Below are 13,327 nucleotides of genomic sequence, written 5' to 3'. Positions count from 1 at the left end.
TGGCCCAGATGCTCTTCCCAGCCAGCCCTCGGTACCTCCCGCTGGCCCCACTGCCCCCCACGCCGGCGAGCCCCCGCTGGCCTCCGATAACCCGGGTTGGCCCCCGTGCCCCTCCCTGCGGCGAGTCCCTGCTCGCTCCCAGTAACTCGGGCTGGCCTCACTGCCCGCCCCAGCGAGCCCCCCCCATCCAGCCCCGCTGTCCCCCAGCTAGCCCAGGGTACACCTCAGGTGGTCCTGAGAGTCCTCCTACTAGCCCTGGGCATCCCCCAGTCAGGCTGGCGTGTCCCCCAGGTAGCCCAGCCTGTGCCCCGCTCAAGTGTCCCCAGCTGTCCCCGAGTACCCCTGGCTAGTTCCAGGCACTCCTGGTTAGCCCTTAGGGTCCCCCAGCTAGTCTCAGGCATTCCCCAGCTAGCCCTGGGTGTCCCCCACTAGCCCTGGGGGTGTCCCCAGCTAGTCACAGGCATTCCTCACTGCCCCTGGATGTTTTCCAGCTAGTCCCAGGCACCTCCCAGCTAGCCCTGGGTATCCCCCCGTAGTCCTGGGTGTCCTCCAGCTAGTCCCAGGCACCTCCCAGCTAGCCCTGGGTATCCCCCAGTAGTCCTGGGTGTCCTCCAGCTAGTCCCAGGCACCTCCCAGCTAGCCCTGGGTATCCCCAGCTAGCCCTGGGTATCCCTCGCTAGCCCTGGGTGTCCTCCAGCTAGTCCCAGGCACCTCCTAGCTAGCCCTGGGTATCCCCCACTAGTCCTGGGTGTCCTCCAGCTAGCCCCAGTCATCCCCCAGCTAGCCCTGGGTGTCCCCCAGCTAGCCCCAGGCACTCCACAGATACCGCCAGGCATCCCCCACTAGCTCAGGTGTCCCCCAGCTTGCCCTAAGTACCCTTGGCTAGCCCTGAATGCCCCCAGCTATCCCAGCCCCCCCCCTCCACTAGCCCTGCTTGCCCCCCCCACCCCACCCCGGGGGGCTCCAGTGAGGGCTCGGGGGGAAGAACCGGGCGAGCACAGCCCGGCCCGGGCCCGCCTCGCCTTATCTCGGCCCCCGCCGGGGAGCCCGGGGCCGGGGGCTGCCGTTAGCCACGCCCCCTCAGCGATAGCCACGCCCACTCATCGATAGCCACGCCCCTCGCAGTTAGCTCCGCCCCCAGCCAATAGCCCAGCCCCCTAGCCGTTAGCCCCGCCCTCCCCACATAAACCCGCCTCCCTCTGCCCCGCCCCGCCCATAGACACCCAATCAACTCTCAAATCCCCGCCCACAAAGGCGTGTCCATCACCAAACTCCACGCCCCCCAAAATCCCCGCCCCGCCCATAGCCACCCAATCAACTCACAAAGCCCCGCCCACGAATACGCGTCAATCACCCCAAACCACGCCCACATGCGCTAAGCCCCGCCCCGCGGCGGAAGTCTCGCGAGATCTGCGTGGCGGCGGCGTCGGGATGTGCGGGGGCTGCGTGGGCACTGAGTACCCGGAGCGGGTAGGCCGCGCCGAGTCGGGGGGGACCCGGGCCGGGAGGGGCCCGGTACCGGCCCCGGTGCCAGCTCCATGCTGCCGTCTCTAGGGCACCACCTGCCTGGAAGGCGGCTCCTTCCTCCTCAATTTCGTGGGATGCGCGCAGTGCGGCCGCCGGGACTTCGTGCTGCTCAGCAACCGCGCCGCCGGCCTGCACGGCGGGGACGAGATCGTCACCTACGACCGTGCGACGGGGAAGGGGGGACGCACACGGCGGGGGGGGCCCTGAGGGCTTGGCGGGGGGGGAATCTTTGGGGTCTGCGGGTGCTGGAGGGGTCGGGGGGGGGGGGGGGGAGGCTGGGGCTTGGTGGGGGAAGCTTCAGGGAGGGTTAATTGGGGGGGGAGATTTGGGGGCCTGGTACTGGGGGGGGGACTGGGGGGGTGATTGATTTTCTTGGGGGGGCAGCGGCTGGGGAGTTGATGCTGTAGGGGGGGTAGATTTGGGGGTCCAGTACTGGGGGGTGGTGTGTGTGTAATTGATACTTTTGGGGGGGCATGGGCTGGGGAGTTGATGCCCAGGCGAGGGGAAGATTTGGGAGTCTGGTACTGGGGGGGCTGGGGGGGTGATTGATGCTCTTGCGGGGGCAGGGGCTGGGGAGTTGATGCCCCGGGGGGGGGGGAGATTTGGGGGCCTGGTACTGGGGGTGGCTGGGGGGTGTCCCTTCAGGCATCGTCTGTGTCCCCTCAGCCCCGTCACCCGCTGTCCCCTGTGTCCCCTCAGCCCTTGTCTGTGTCCCCTCAGCCCCTTCACCCGCTCTCCTCTGTGTCCCCTCAGCCCCTGCTGTCCCCTGGTCCCCTCAGCCATCATCTCTGTCCCCTCAGCCATCGTTTGTGTCCCTTCAGCCCCTTCACCTGCTGTCCCCTGTGTCCCCTCAGCCCCTTCACCCACTGTTGTCTGTGTCCCCTCAGTCCCTGCTGTCCTCTCTGTCCCCTCAGCCATCGTCTGTGTCCCCTCAGCCCCTTCACCAGCTGTCGCCTGTGTCCCCTCAGCCCCCGCTCTCCTCTCTGTCCCCTCAGGCATCGTCTGTGTCCCCTCAGCCCCTTCACCCGCTGTCCCCTGTGTCCCCTCAGCCCTTGTCTGTGTCCCCTCAGCCCCTTCACCCGCTGTCCCCTGTGTCCCCTCAGCCCTTGTCTGTGTCCCCTCAGCCCCTTCACCCGCTCTCCTCTGTGTCCCCTCAGCCCTTGTCTGTGTCCCCTCAGCCCCTTCACCCGCTCTCCTCTGTGTCCCCTCAGCCCTTGTCTGTGTCCCCTCAGCCCCTTCACCCGCTCTCCTCTGTGTCCTCTCAGCCCCTGCTGTCCCCTGGTCCCCTCAGCCATCATCTGTGTCCCCTCAGCCATCGTTTGTGTCCCCTCAGCCCCTTCACCTGCTGTCCCCTGTGTCCCCTCAGCCTCTTCACCCGCTGTTGTCTGTGTCCCCTCAGTCCCTGCTGTCCTCTCTGTCCCCTCAGCCATCGTCTGTGTCCCCTCAGCCCCTTCACCAGCTGTCGCCTGTGTCCCCTCAGCCCCCGCTCTCCTCTCTGTCCCCTCAGCCCTTGTCTGTGTCCCCTCAGCCCCTTCACCCGCTGTCCCCTGTGTTCCCTCAGCCCTTGTCTGTGTCCCCTCAGCCCCTTCACCCGCTCTCCTCTGTGTCCCCTCAGCCCTTGTCTGTGTCCCCTCAGCCCCTTCACCCGCTCTCCTCTGTGTCCTCTCAGCCCCTGCTGTCCCCTGGTCCCCTCAGCCATCATCTGTGTCCCCTCAGCCATCGTTTGTGTCCCCTCAGCCCCTTCACCTGCTGTCCCCTGTGTCCCCTCAGCCTCTTCACCCGCTGTTGTCTGTGTCCCCTCAGTCCCTGCTGTCCTCTCTGTCCCCTCAGCCATCGTCTGTGTCCCCTCAGCCCCTTCACCAGCTGTCGCCTGTGTCCCCTCAGCCCTCGCTCTCCTCTGTGTCCCCTCAGGCATCATCTATGTCCCCTCAGCCCCTTTACCTGCTGTCCCCTGTGTCCCCTCAGCCCCTTCACCCGCTCTCCTCTCTCCTCCGCAGACCTGTGCAAGAACTGCCACCACTTGATTGCGCGCCATGAGTACACCTTCAGCGTGGTGGACGACTACCAGGTACGCCCAGGGCAGGGGCTTGTCCCACCCCCCCCCTCCCCAGCCCCTCTGCGGCTCCGGGGACATCCTAAACCGAGCCCTGGGATGTCCTTTTGCCAGCGGGTTCCCTGCCATGGGCAGCCGAGCTGACTTTCGTCTGCCCTTGCTCAGAGCTGAGCCGTGGCGCCGTCCTCCAAGATTTCAGAGCCACATCCCTGCGTTCGGGGCTACCTGGAGCCCCCTGGCACTAGCCCCTGCTTGGTGGGGGGTAGCCCAGCTCACCTCTCGTGGCCCAGAGCAGGGAAACGTGGCTGCGTGGTGTGTGTGTGGGGGCACGGCCCTCCCAGCCCTCCTCCCTGGCACATTTCCTATGCAGCAGCTAAAGGCCGGAAAATGGCCTCGGGGGGAGCCGGTGGGGGTGGAAACGAGATCCGACCCCCCCAGGTCTGATTGCAATTGAGGATCAGGTGCCGACTCCGGCTCCAGTTTCCCTGCCTGTACCCGGAGTGGGGCTGTGGCAGAGCGCGGTTATGGCAGCCCCCCCCTCCTCGTCTCCTGTCCCGCCGCAGGAGTACACCATGCTGTGCCTGCTCTGCGGCCGCGCCGAGGACTCCGTCAGCATCCTCCCCGACGACCCGCGCCAGATGACCCCGCTCTTCTGAAACCGGTTCGTATCCCCGGCACCAAGCCCTGGGTGCCCCAGGACCTCCCTCCCCCTGGCGCCGGGGGGGGCGGACAATGCTGTCCCTTACACCCTTCTCTTCTCCAAACCTCCAGCCTGGACGTGGCGGACGCCCGACGCCGGATGCTCCCATGTGCCCGGGGGTGGCTCAGCCGTGCCCGCTGCCCTGTGGCTCCCATCCCGGCTGCAGGGACGGGTTGGAGCATGGCGGCCCGACCCCCCCCTTGTGCTGAAGACATGAAGGGGAGGGGGGCCCAGCACATCGTCACCCCCAAAACGGGTCCGAAAGGATGCCGGCCCCGTCCTGCCTCAGGAGCCCGTGTGTGTGGGGCAATAAATGTGATGTGTCACAGCTCGGTGGTGCGGGCAGGAGCACTTTGGGGTGGGTTTCACCCTCCCTGGGCCCCCCATAGCTATTGAAGGGTGTTGGGGCCCAACACGGGGATCGGGGGGGGCTTTTTCCCTTCCTGGGAGCCTGTGGGATTTCCCTCTCCCCCCATAGTGGATCTGGCCCTTCCCAGCACCCCGGCGCTCATCCCGCTCCCTGGCGCTCTCCCAAACCCTGCTGAGAAGTGACTTAATTATTTTCGCTCCCCCAGGGGCTGCGTGAAACTCGTGTCGGGGGGTCACTGCCTTCCCCCCCCCACCCCCCCGGGGCCCTGTTTCCCTGGGGTGTGTAACCCAGCCCTGCCCCGCCAGGGGACACGTGTTTTCTCGGACGGGAAGGAGCCGGGTGCCAAAAAAATCCCTCCCTTGGGGTGGGGTGCTGCTGTTGGCACCCAGCCCCAGCGACACCTGCGGGGAGCTGGATGCCGCCGGCCTGGCACCGCTCCATCCCTGCGCCACCGTTTTCCTGGATCCAGCGCCCCACGGCTCGTCCCCGGCACAAAACTCTGCCCCCGCCTCCCCGCCACAAACCACGCGGACGCGGGCACGCTCCCTCCGGCTCGTTTATTGCCACCAGCCCGCGCCGCCCCCGTGGCTCCATCCCTCTGCCCCCATCGAGCCCCCTCCCCGTGGCGGTTTCGGAGGGGGCTGTCACCTGGCAGAGAGGTGGAGCCATCCTGGGGGGGCTGCGGCCGGTGTTGGGGGGACACACTGGAGCCGGCCCTACTTGGCCAGCTTGAGGAGCCGCTGGATGTCGGGCTCCAGCTGGGCGGTGGGCATTCGGGCGCTGTAACGCCGGAAAGGTTCCCCTTCGGGACCCACCAGGAACTTTTCGAAGTTCCAGGAGATGTCGGAACGCCGGACGGGGCTCCAGGTGATGAAACGGGGCTCGGTCATCAGGTGTTCCGCCTCGTCGGCCGGCGCCGGCAAGTGAGCCTTCAGGTAGGCGAAAACGGGGTGGGTGTCCTGCCCGTTCACCTGGCACTTCTGGAAGAGGGTGAAGTTGGGCTCGAAGCCGCCCCCCGGGCGGACGTGCTTCAGGCTGCTGAGAATCTCCTCGTTGGTGCCGTTCTCCTGTGGCGGGGAAGGAAAAAAAATGGGGCCGCGCTGCGTTTTTTACCCCCCCCCCCCCGCCACCCCCCTTTTCCTTCTCGCTGGCACCGCGGGAGACTTACCTGGTAGCCAAATTGGTTGCAGGGGAAGCCCAGCACCACCAGGCGCCGGGGGTAGCGGCCTTGCAGCATGTTGAGCTGGGTGTAATCCCGCAGGGTGGTGCCTCAGAGGGACGCCACGTTCTCGATGAGGACCACGCGGCCCCGGAAGACGTTGAAGTCCACCTTCTCCCCCTGCAAGGAGGTGGCGCTCAGGTCGTAGAAGGACTTGGCGATGGGGACGGTCATGGCTGCGGGCGCTCGTCTGCTTCTCCTGCCCGCCCGTCGGCGCACCTTAAGGGCTGCCCGGCGCCCACGTGACGGGCCGGCTCCAAAGGTCTCCTGGCATCGCCGTGACTTGGCAGAAACCGGAGCCGTCCCACCCATCCCACCCCTCGGCACCCCGGGGAGGGCGCGGGTGGCGCGGGGCCAAGGCGACGCTCCTACCTGCCTCAATAATTCATGGCGCGGCGCGATGGCTCTGCCCCGCGAGGTGTGGGGCTCCGTGCTGTCCCCCAGGGCTGGGAGCAGCCGGGGGAGTCGGGGGAATAACGGGATACCGGGAGCCGGGGTGAGGTGGAGCCGAAGGGGTGCTCCTGCGCATCTCCTTCCCTGGGGTTCCCCACAGCCTCCTGTGCTCGCCATCCCAGTGCCCACCAGTACTGGTGGCCCCACTGGTGCCGGTGCCAGCATCCAGCCTGGGACCCATCTGCTGTGGTGCCCACCATCGTCCTGGTGCCCACCCATACCGGTGCCTGGCAAAATCCCAGTACCCGGCACCATCCTGGTGCCCGCCACCATCCTGGTGCACACCCATTGCAGTACCTGCCACCACCATCATGCCAGTGCCCACCACCATCCAGGTGTTTGCCACCATCCCAGTGCCCAGCCACCACCTTCGTCCCAGTGTCCACCACCATCCCAGTGCCCACCACCCCCTTCATCCTAGTGCCCACCACCATCCCAGTGCCCACCACCACCTTCATCCCAGTGTCCACCACCATCCAGGTGTTTGCCACCATCCCAGTGCCCAGCCACCACCTTCATCCCAGTGCCCACCACCACCCCAGTGCCCACTATCACCACCATCCCCCTGCCCTCCACCATCCCAGTGCCCGCTACCACCCCAGTGCCCACTATCACCACCATCCCAGTGCTCTCCACCACCCCAGTGCCCATCACCACCTTCATCCCAGTGTCCACCACCATCCAGGTGTTTGCCATCATCCCAGTGCCCACCACCACCTTCATCCCAGTGCTTGCCACCACCCCGGTGCCCTCCACCACCTTCATCCCAGTGCCCACCACCACTCCAGTGCCCACTATCACCACCATCCCCTTGCCCTCCACCATCCCAGTGCCTGCCACCACCCCAGTGCCCACTATCACCACCATCCCAGTGCTCTCCACCACCCCAGTGCCCACCACCACTCCAGTGCCCACTACCACCTTCGTCCCAGTGCCCTCCACCATCCCAGTGCCCTCCACCATCCCAGTGTTCTCCACCATCCCAGTGCCCTCCACCATCCCAGTGCTCTCCACCGTCCCAGTGCTCTCCACCGTCCCAATGCCCTCCACCACCTTCATCCCAGTGCCCACCCATCCTGATGCCCACCCGTCCCAGTGCCCACCACCAATGTGTGTGACCGCGGTGGCCCTGTCCCTGCCGGGGCCAGCTCCCGGGGTGGTGGGCACGCTGCCCCATGGGCCCCGTCCCCCACCCTGGAAAGGGGACACCGTCCCCGCGGCCCCGGAGCACCCTCAATTATTGATACCCGCTCAGGTTGCGGGGGCCGGGCGCCGCCGCGGTGGCCGCCCCGCGGTGCCGGGGGGGACTCTGCTGGGACACGGCCATGGTGGCACTGTGCCACCATGCCCGCAGTCGTGTGCCCCCCCCCCCCCCCCCCCCCCCCGCCCCATGGCAGCGCACGAGCCACCGGCCACCTCCAGCATCACCTTTATTCTGCAAACCGTGTGTGTGTAAAACTGGGGCGGGGGGGGGGGCAGGGGGGTGTGTGAATGTCCCGTGGGCACAGGGTGGGCACAGAGCACCCGCAACACCCCCCCCACACACACACACACCCCCCGCACGGGTGCCAGGGTGGGGGGCACCCCCCACAACGCCTGCCCGCCCCCCCCCCCCCGCCCCATCCCCGTGGGGGGGTCCCGAGTGACCCCACCGCCGTCCCCTCCCTCCCTCGGGGCTGCACCCATCGTGCCCCCCCCCCCCCCCGCCAAAACCCAGGTTGTGGGGTGGGGGGGTCGGGGAGCGGGAGGGCCCGTGCTTCAACACCAGCAGGCTCTGGGGCTGTCCTCGCTGCCGGGGGGCTGCTGCTCCTCTTCCTCCAGGCGGGCCAAGGTGGGGGCGCGGGGGGGGCCCCGCAGCCCCTCCAGCTCCTTGCGGTGCGCCTGCAGCACCAGCTCCGTCAGCCGCGTGAAGGACTGCGGGAGAGGGAGGTGGCGGGGGGGGGGGGGGGGTGGGGGGGTGGTGTGAGCTGGGGAACCCCCCCTTTTTTGCCCCCCCTGACCCCCCCCCCCCCCAGCCCTCCCCCCCCCTCACCTCCTTGATGTTGAGGTTGCTGCAGGCGCTGGTCTCGTAGAAGTCCATCCCGTACTCCCTGGCCAGCTGTGGGGGGGTACGGCGGTGACACCGTGATTTTTTTTTGGGGGGGGGGGGCACCACCACCGGCCCCCCCCAACACCGGCACGGGCACAGGCAGGCATGGACAGACAGACGAGCTGTGAAACCCGGGGGGGGGGGGGCTGGCGTAGGGACATCCCTATGCAGGGGTCCCTGGGGGGGGCACTGGGGGCTTTTAGGGGTACAGTGGGGGGCCCTGGGGGTCCCCAGGGGGGGAACAGAGAGGTTTAAGAGCAGCTCTTGGGGTGCACAGGCACAACTGGGGGGGTCCCTGGACTCAATGCGGGGGGTGGGAGCCCGGGGGGGGCGTTCCCTGGACTGACTTGGGGGGGGGGAGGGTCCCCTGGACTCCCTGGGGGGTGTGGGAGACTTGGGGGGGGGCGTACCTGGACACAATGGGGGGTGCAGGAGCCCAGTGGGGGGTGTCTCTGGACTCACTGGGGGGTGGGGGAGACTCGTGGGGGGGGGAAAATCTCTGGACTCACTGGGGGGTGTGGGAGATTGGGGAGGGGGTTCCCTGGACCCCCGGGGGTTGCAGGATACCGGGGGGGGCTGTTCCTGGACTCACGGGGGGGCGTGAAGGAACCTGGGGGGGGCGTTCCTGGACTCACTGTGGGTTGGGGGGGGGGTTAGGGGTCCGTGGTTACAGAGACTGCAGGAGGGTTGTTGGGGTCCCTGGGAAGTGCGGGGTGGGGGTGGGGGGCTCGGGGGGTCCCTGGCCATGCTGGGGGTGCAGGGGGGGGCCCTGGCCCCCCCGGGGTTGGGGGGGCACACGCCAGCCCCCGCTCACCTGCAGCCCTTGCTCTTTGGCCACTTGCCTCTTGTGCTCCTCGTCCGCCTTGTTCCCGATGAGGATCTTCTGGACGCCGTCAGGCGCGTACTGGGAAGGACGGGGTGGGGGGGGGCGTGAAGACGCACCCCCCCCCCCCTCCAAAACAGGGGGAGGACCCCCCCCCCCTCCCGCCCCAAACCCTGCCTTGGACCCCCACCTCGTCCACGTCGCTGGCCCACTTCACGATGTGCTGGTAGGAGCGCTCGCTGCCGATGTCGTACACCAGGAAGATGCCCTGTGGGAGCGATGTCGGGGGGCAGCCGTTTACCCTGCCCCCCCCCCCCCCCCCCCCCTCCCGTGCCTCAGTTTCCCCCTCTGCTGCGCACCGGGATGCCCCCCCCGCCCCCCGCCGTACCTGTGCCCGCCGGTAATACTGCTTGGTGATGGTCTGGTACCGCTCCTGGCCCGCCGTGTCCCTGCAGCCGGGGACAGCAGGTCACGCCGCCATCAGTGGCACGAGTTGGTCAGGCCTCAGGCGCCCCCCCCGCCCCCCCCCCGCCCCCAACCCCGGGGGCGTGTGGAGGGGGGTGGAAAGCGGGGTTCAACCCCCCCCCCCCCCAAAATCCGCCCCCCGCCTCCCGGCACTCACCAGATCTGTATCCGCACCTTAATGCCGTCCACTTCGATGGTCTTCATCTTGAAGTCGACGCCTGGGATGGGGAAGGGGGGGTGGGGGGGTGGTTAGGGGGTGTCACGGGTGCTGCCGTCACCGGGGTTCCCCTCCCCGGTCCCCTCCCCCTCTCCTGGCACACCCCACCCCGCGCCGTGCTGCCAAACCGGGTGCCGGGGCTCCCCCGTGCCCACCCAGCGCCCTGGTAGCAGCCCGGTGCCAGGCCCCGGTGCTGGGTCACCGGCCGGGTGCTGGCCCCAGCCCCGCTGCCGGGTGGGTGCTCCCGGTGCCCCCAGTTTCACCGTGATGCGGTTCCCCAGTGCCCCCCCAGTTCCCCAGTGCCCCCCCAGTTCCCCAGTGCCGCAGCTCCTGGTCCCCCCGGTTTCCCGGTACCGTGGCTCCCCGGTGCTCGTGGTTTCCCGGTGCTGCGGCTGCCCGGTGTTCCCAGTTTCCCAGTTCCCCGGTGCTGTGGCTGCCCACTGCCCCGGTTCCTCACTGCCCCCAGTTTCCCGGTGCCCCGGTGCCGCAGCTCCCCAGTGCTCCCGGTGCTGCCGGTTCCCCGGTGCCACAGCTTCCCGGTGGCCCTAATTTCCTGGTTTCCCGGTGCCGCATCTCTCCGGTGCCCAGAGTTTCCCCTTTCCCCAGTGCTCCCAGTTTCCCGCTGCCGAGGCTGCCCAGTGCTGGGGCTCCCCGGTGCTCCCGGTTTCCCGATTCCCCCGTGCTGCGGCTGTCCGGTGCTCCCGGCTCCTCTGTTCCCCCGGTTTCCCGGTGCTGCTGTTGCCCAGTGCTCCCGGTTCCCCGATGCCACGGCTGCCCGGTTCCCCGGTGCCAGGGTTTCTCGGTTCCCCGGTGCCCACAGTTTCCCGGTGCTGCGGCTGCCCGATGCTCCCGGTTCCCCAGTTCCCACGGTTTTCCCCTTTTCCCAGTGCCCATGGCTCCCCAATTCCCCGGTTCTCCCGGTTCCCCAGTGCCGCGGATGCCCGGTACCCCCGGTTCCCCGGTGCCCACGGTTTTCCCTTTCCCTGGTGCTCCCAGTTCCCCAGTGCCCGCCGTTTTCCCGTTCCCCAGCTCCCCAGTTCTCCGGTCCTCCCAGTTCCCTGGTACCCACGGTTTCCCGGTGCCGTGGATGCGCAGTCTCCCGGTTCCCCGGTGCCTACGGTTTTCCCGTTTCCCGGTGCTCCCTTGTTCCCTAGTGCTCCCGGTTCCCTGGTGCTCCCGGTGCCCACGGTTTTCTCGTTCCCTGGTGCTCCCGGTTCCCCGGCTGCTCGGTGCTCCCAGTTCCCCGGTGCCCACGGTTTCCCGGTGCCGCGGCTGCCCGGCGCTCCCAGTTCCCCGGTGCCTACGGTTTTCCCGTTTCCCGGCGCTCCCGGTTCCCCGGTGCCTACGGTTTTCTCGTTTCCCGGTGCTCCTGTTCCCCGGTGCCATGGCTCCCTGGTTCCCGGGTGCTCCCTGTTCCCCGGTGCCACGGTTTTCCCGTTCCCTGCTGCTCCCACTTCTCCGGTGCTGTGGCTGCCCGGCGCTCCCGGTTCCCCGTGCCTACGGTTTTCCTGGTTCCCGGTGCTCCCGGTTCCCCGGTGCCAGAGCTCCCTGGTTCGCCGGTGCTCCCCGTTCCCTGGTGCCCCCGGTTCCCCCGGTGCCGCTCCTCCCTGCCGTTCCCGGTTCCCCCCCGCTCCCCGGTGCTTCCCCCCCCCCCCCGCCCCTTCCCCCCCGCTCCCCGGTACCGATGGTGGAGATGTGGGCGGGGTGGAACTGGTTGTCGGTGAAGCGGCAGAGCAGGCAGGTCTTGCCCACGCCCGAGTCCCCCAGCAGCAGCAGCCGGAACAGCACGTCGTACTGCTTGGCCATGGCGGGCCGGGCCGCCGCCGCCGCTGCCGCCGCTACCGGGGCGGCCGGGAGCGCTCACCGCCGCCGCGCCGGGCTGGCAGCGGGGCGGGCGCGGGGCGGGGGCGGCCGGGGCGAGGGGGGGGGGGGGTTGGGGTGGGGGGAAGGCGGGGGATGCACCGAGGGGTGAGGTGGGGAACGGAGGGGGGCGACACTGGGGATGCACCGGGGATACACCGGGGGATGCTCCAGGGGGGGCAGCGGGAGGGGGATGCGGGGGATGCACCGGAGGATGCACCGGGGGATGTTCCGGGGGTGATGTAGGGAACGGCGAGGGGGCGACACCGTGGATACACCGCGGGGACACCCGGGAATGCTCCGGGGGGGAGCACCGGGAGGTGGTCTGGGGCACCGGGAGGGGGACACGGGGGATGCACCGGGGGGTGAGGTGGGAACGGGGCGGGGCGACACCGGGGATCCACCGGGGATGCGCCGGGGGATGGTGCAGGAGGGGCACCGGGAGGGGGACACGGGGGATGCACCGGGGGGCGGTGTGGGGAGGGGGTGACACCGGGGGCGTACCGGGGATAAACCCGGGGATGCTCCGGCGGGTGATGTGGGGAACGGCGGGGGGATGACACCGGGGATACGTCGGGGAGCGATGTGGGAGCGGTGAGGGGGTGACACCGGGGATACACCGCGGGGGACACCGTGAAGTGGTGTGGACCACCGCGGGGGGGGGATGCGGGGGATGCACCGGGGGACGCTGTGGGGGAACGGGAGGGGGCGACACACCGGGGGCGTACGGGGGATAAACCCGGGGATGCTCCGGGGGAGGGCGACACCGGGGATGCGCCGGGGGATGCTCTGGGGGGAGGGGGGGACACCGGGAGGGGGACACGGGGGATGCACGCGGGGGGTGTGGGTGTGTGTGTGGACACTGGGGGTGCACGGGGGGGACACCAGGGGGGACACGCGTGGCGGATGCAGCGGGGGACACCGCTGGGGACAGCGGGAGACGCGCTGTGGGGTACGGAGGGGACACAGCGGGGGACACGCGCCCTGGGGAGCACCGGGAGGGGACACCTGGGGATGCACCAGGGAACCCCCCGACGAGAGAGTGGGGGACGGGAGGGCGCAGCAGGGGACAGTGGGGTGACAGACGGAGCTGCACCCGGGGACCCCACAGAGGGACGGGGGGGGGGCACCCAGGGGACAGAGGGATGTCCCCAGGGCCGGGGGGACCCGGAGCGGGGCGATGACGCCACAAACTACAGTGATGCGGTGCCGCAGCGCGATGACGCGACGCAGTGCTCCAGTGCAGGGATGCGGTGACGCGGTGCGATGATGTAACACAGTGTCACAGCAAGATGTGATGACGCGATGCAGCGTTCCAGTGCGGTGACGCAGTGTGATGATGTAACACGGTGTCACAGCGAGATGCGATGATGCGATGCAGCGTTCCAGTGCGGTGACGCGGTGTGATGATGTAACACAGTGTCACAGCGAGATGCGATGACGCGATGCAGCGTTCCAGTGCGGTGACGCGGTGTGATGATGTAACACGGTGTCACAGCGAGATGTGATGACGCGATGCAGCGTTCCAGTGCGGTGACGCGGTGTGATGAT

The 13,327-nt window shown here is 68.8% G+C and overlaps 3 protein-coding genes across 11 annotated transcripts; 1 reads left to right on the top strand and 2 right to left on the bottom strand.

The window, feature by feature from the left end:
• The first annotated feature begins 929 nt into the window (after positions 1-929).
• Positions 930-4,608, top strand: CHURC1 (churchill domain containing 1). 2 transcript variants are annotated; one of them, XR_012586936.1, is made up of 5 exons: positions 930-1,470; positions 1,555-1,690; positions 3,525-3,595; positions 4,019-4,241; positions 4,352-4,608. XR_012586936.1 is itself a non-coding variant. In XM_074586596.1 (5 exons), exons 1-4 carry the CDS (start codon positions 1,432-1,434, stop codon positions 4,234-4,236), a joined length of 339 nt encoding a protein of 112 aa, XP_074442697.1. In that variant the 5' UTR covers positions 986-1,431; the 3' UTR covers positions 4,237-4,241; positions 4,352-4,608. The 2 variants fall into 2 exon arrangements, 1 of the variants encoding a protein (XP_074442697.1); XM_074586596.1 differs by having other exon boundaries at positions 986-1,470; positions 4,144-4,241.
• A 584-nt stretch (positions 4,609-5,192) lies between these two features.
• GPX2 (glutathione peroxidase 2) lies at positions 5,193-6,743 on the bottom strand. The gene is made up of 2 exons (XM_074586585.1): positions 5,819-6,743; positions 5,193-5,717 (listed from the first exon to the last, which is right to left on the bottom strand). Exons 1-2 carry the CDS (start codon positions 6,593-6,595, stop codon positions 5,367-5,369), a joined length of 1,128 nt encoding a protein of 375 aa, XP_074442686.1. The 5' UTR covers positions 6,596-6,743; the 3' UTR covers positions 5,193-5,366.
• A 1,003-nt stretch (positions 6,744-7,746) lies between these two features.
• RAB15 (RAB15, member RAS oncogene family) lies at positions 7,747-11,856 on the bottom strand. 8 transcript variants are annotated; one of them, XM_074586570.1, is made up of 8 exons: positions 11,418-11,539; positions 10,271-10,461; positions 9,857-9,917; positions 9,623-9,683; positions 9,425-9,502; positions 9,254-9,315; positions 8,355-8,420; positions 7,747-8,203 (listed from the first exon to the last, which is right to left on the bottom strand). In XM_074586570.1, exons 3-8 carry the CDS (start codon positions 9,901-9,903, stop codon positions 7,753-7,755), a joined length of 765 nt encoding a protein of 254 aa, XP_074442671.1. In that variant the 5' UTR covers positions 9,904-9,917; positions 10,271-10,461; positions 11,418-11,539; the 3' UTR covers positions 7,747-7,752. The 8 variants fall into 8 exon arrangements, with proteins under 8 accessions (XP_074442671.1, XP_074442668.1, XP_074442669.1 ...); XM_074586567.1 differs by lacking the exons at positions 10,271-10,461; positions 11,418-11,539 and adding an exon at positions 11,599-11,856; XM_074586568.1 differs by lacking the exon at positions 10,271-10,461 and having other exon boundaries at positions 11,221-11,562.
• Positions 11,857-13,327: the final 1,471 nt, after the last annotated feature.

This window comes from Larus michahellis, chromosome 4, assembly GCF_964199755.1.
Source record: "Larus michahellis chromosome 4, bLarMic1.1, whole genome shotgun sequence".
Taxonomy (NCBI): Eukaryota; Metazoa; Chordata; class Aves; order Charadriiformes; family Laridae; genus Larus; species Larus michahellis.
This window is presented reverse-complemented; position numbering and strand designations above follow the sequence as displayed.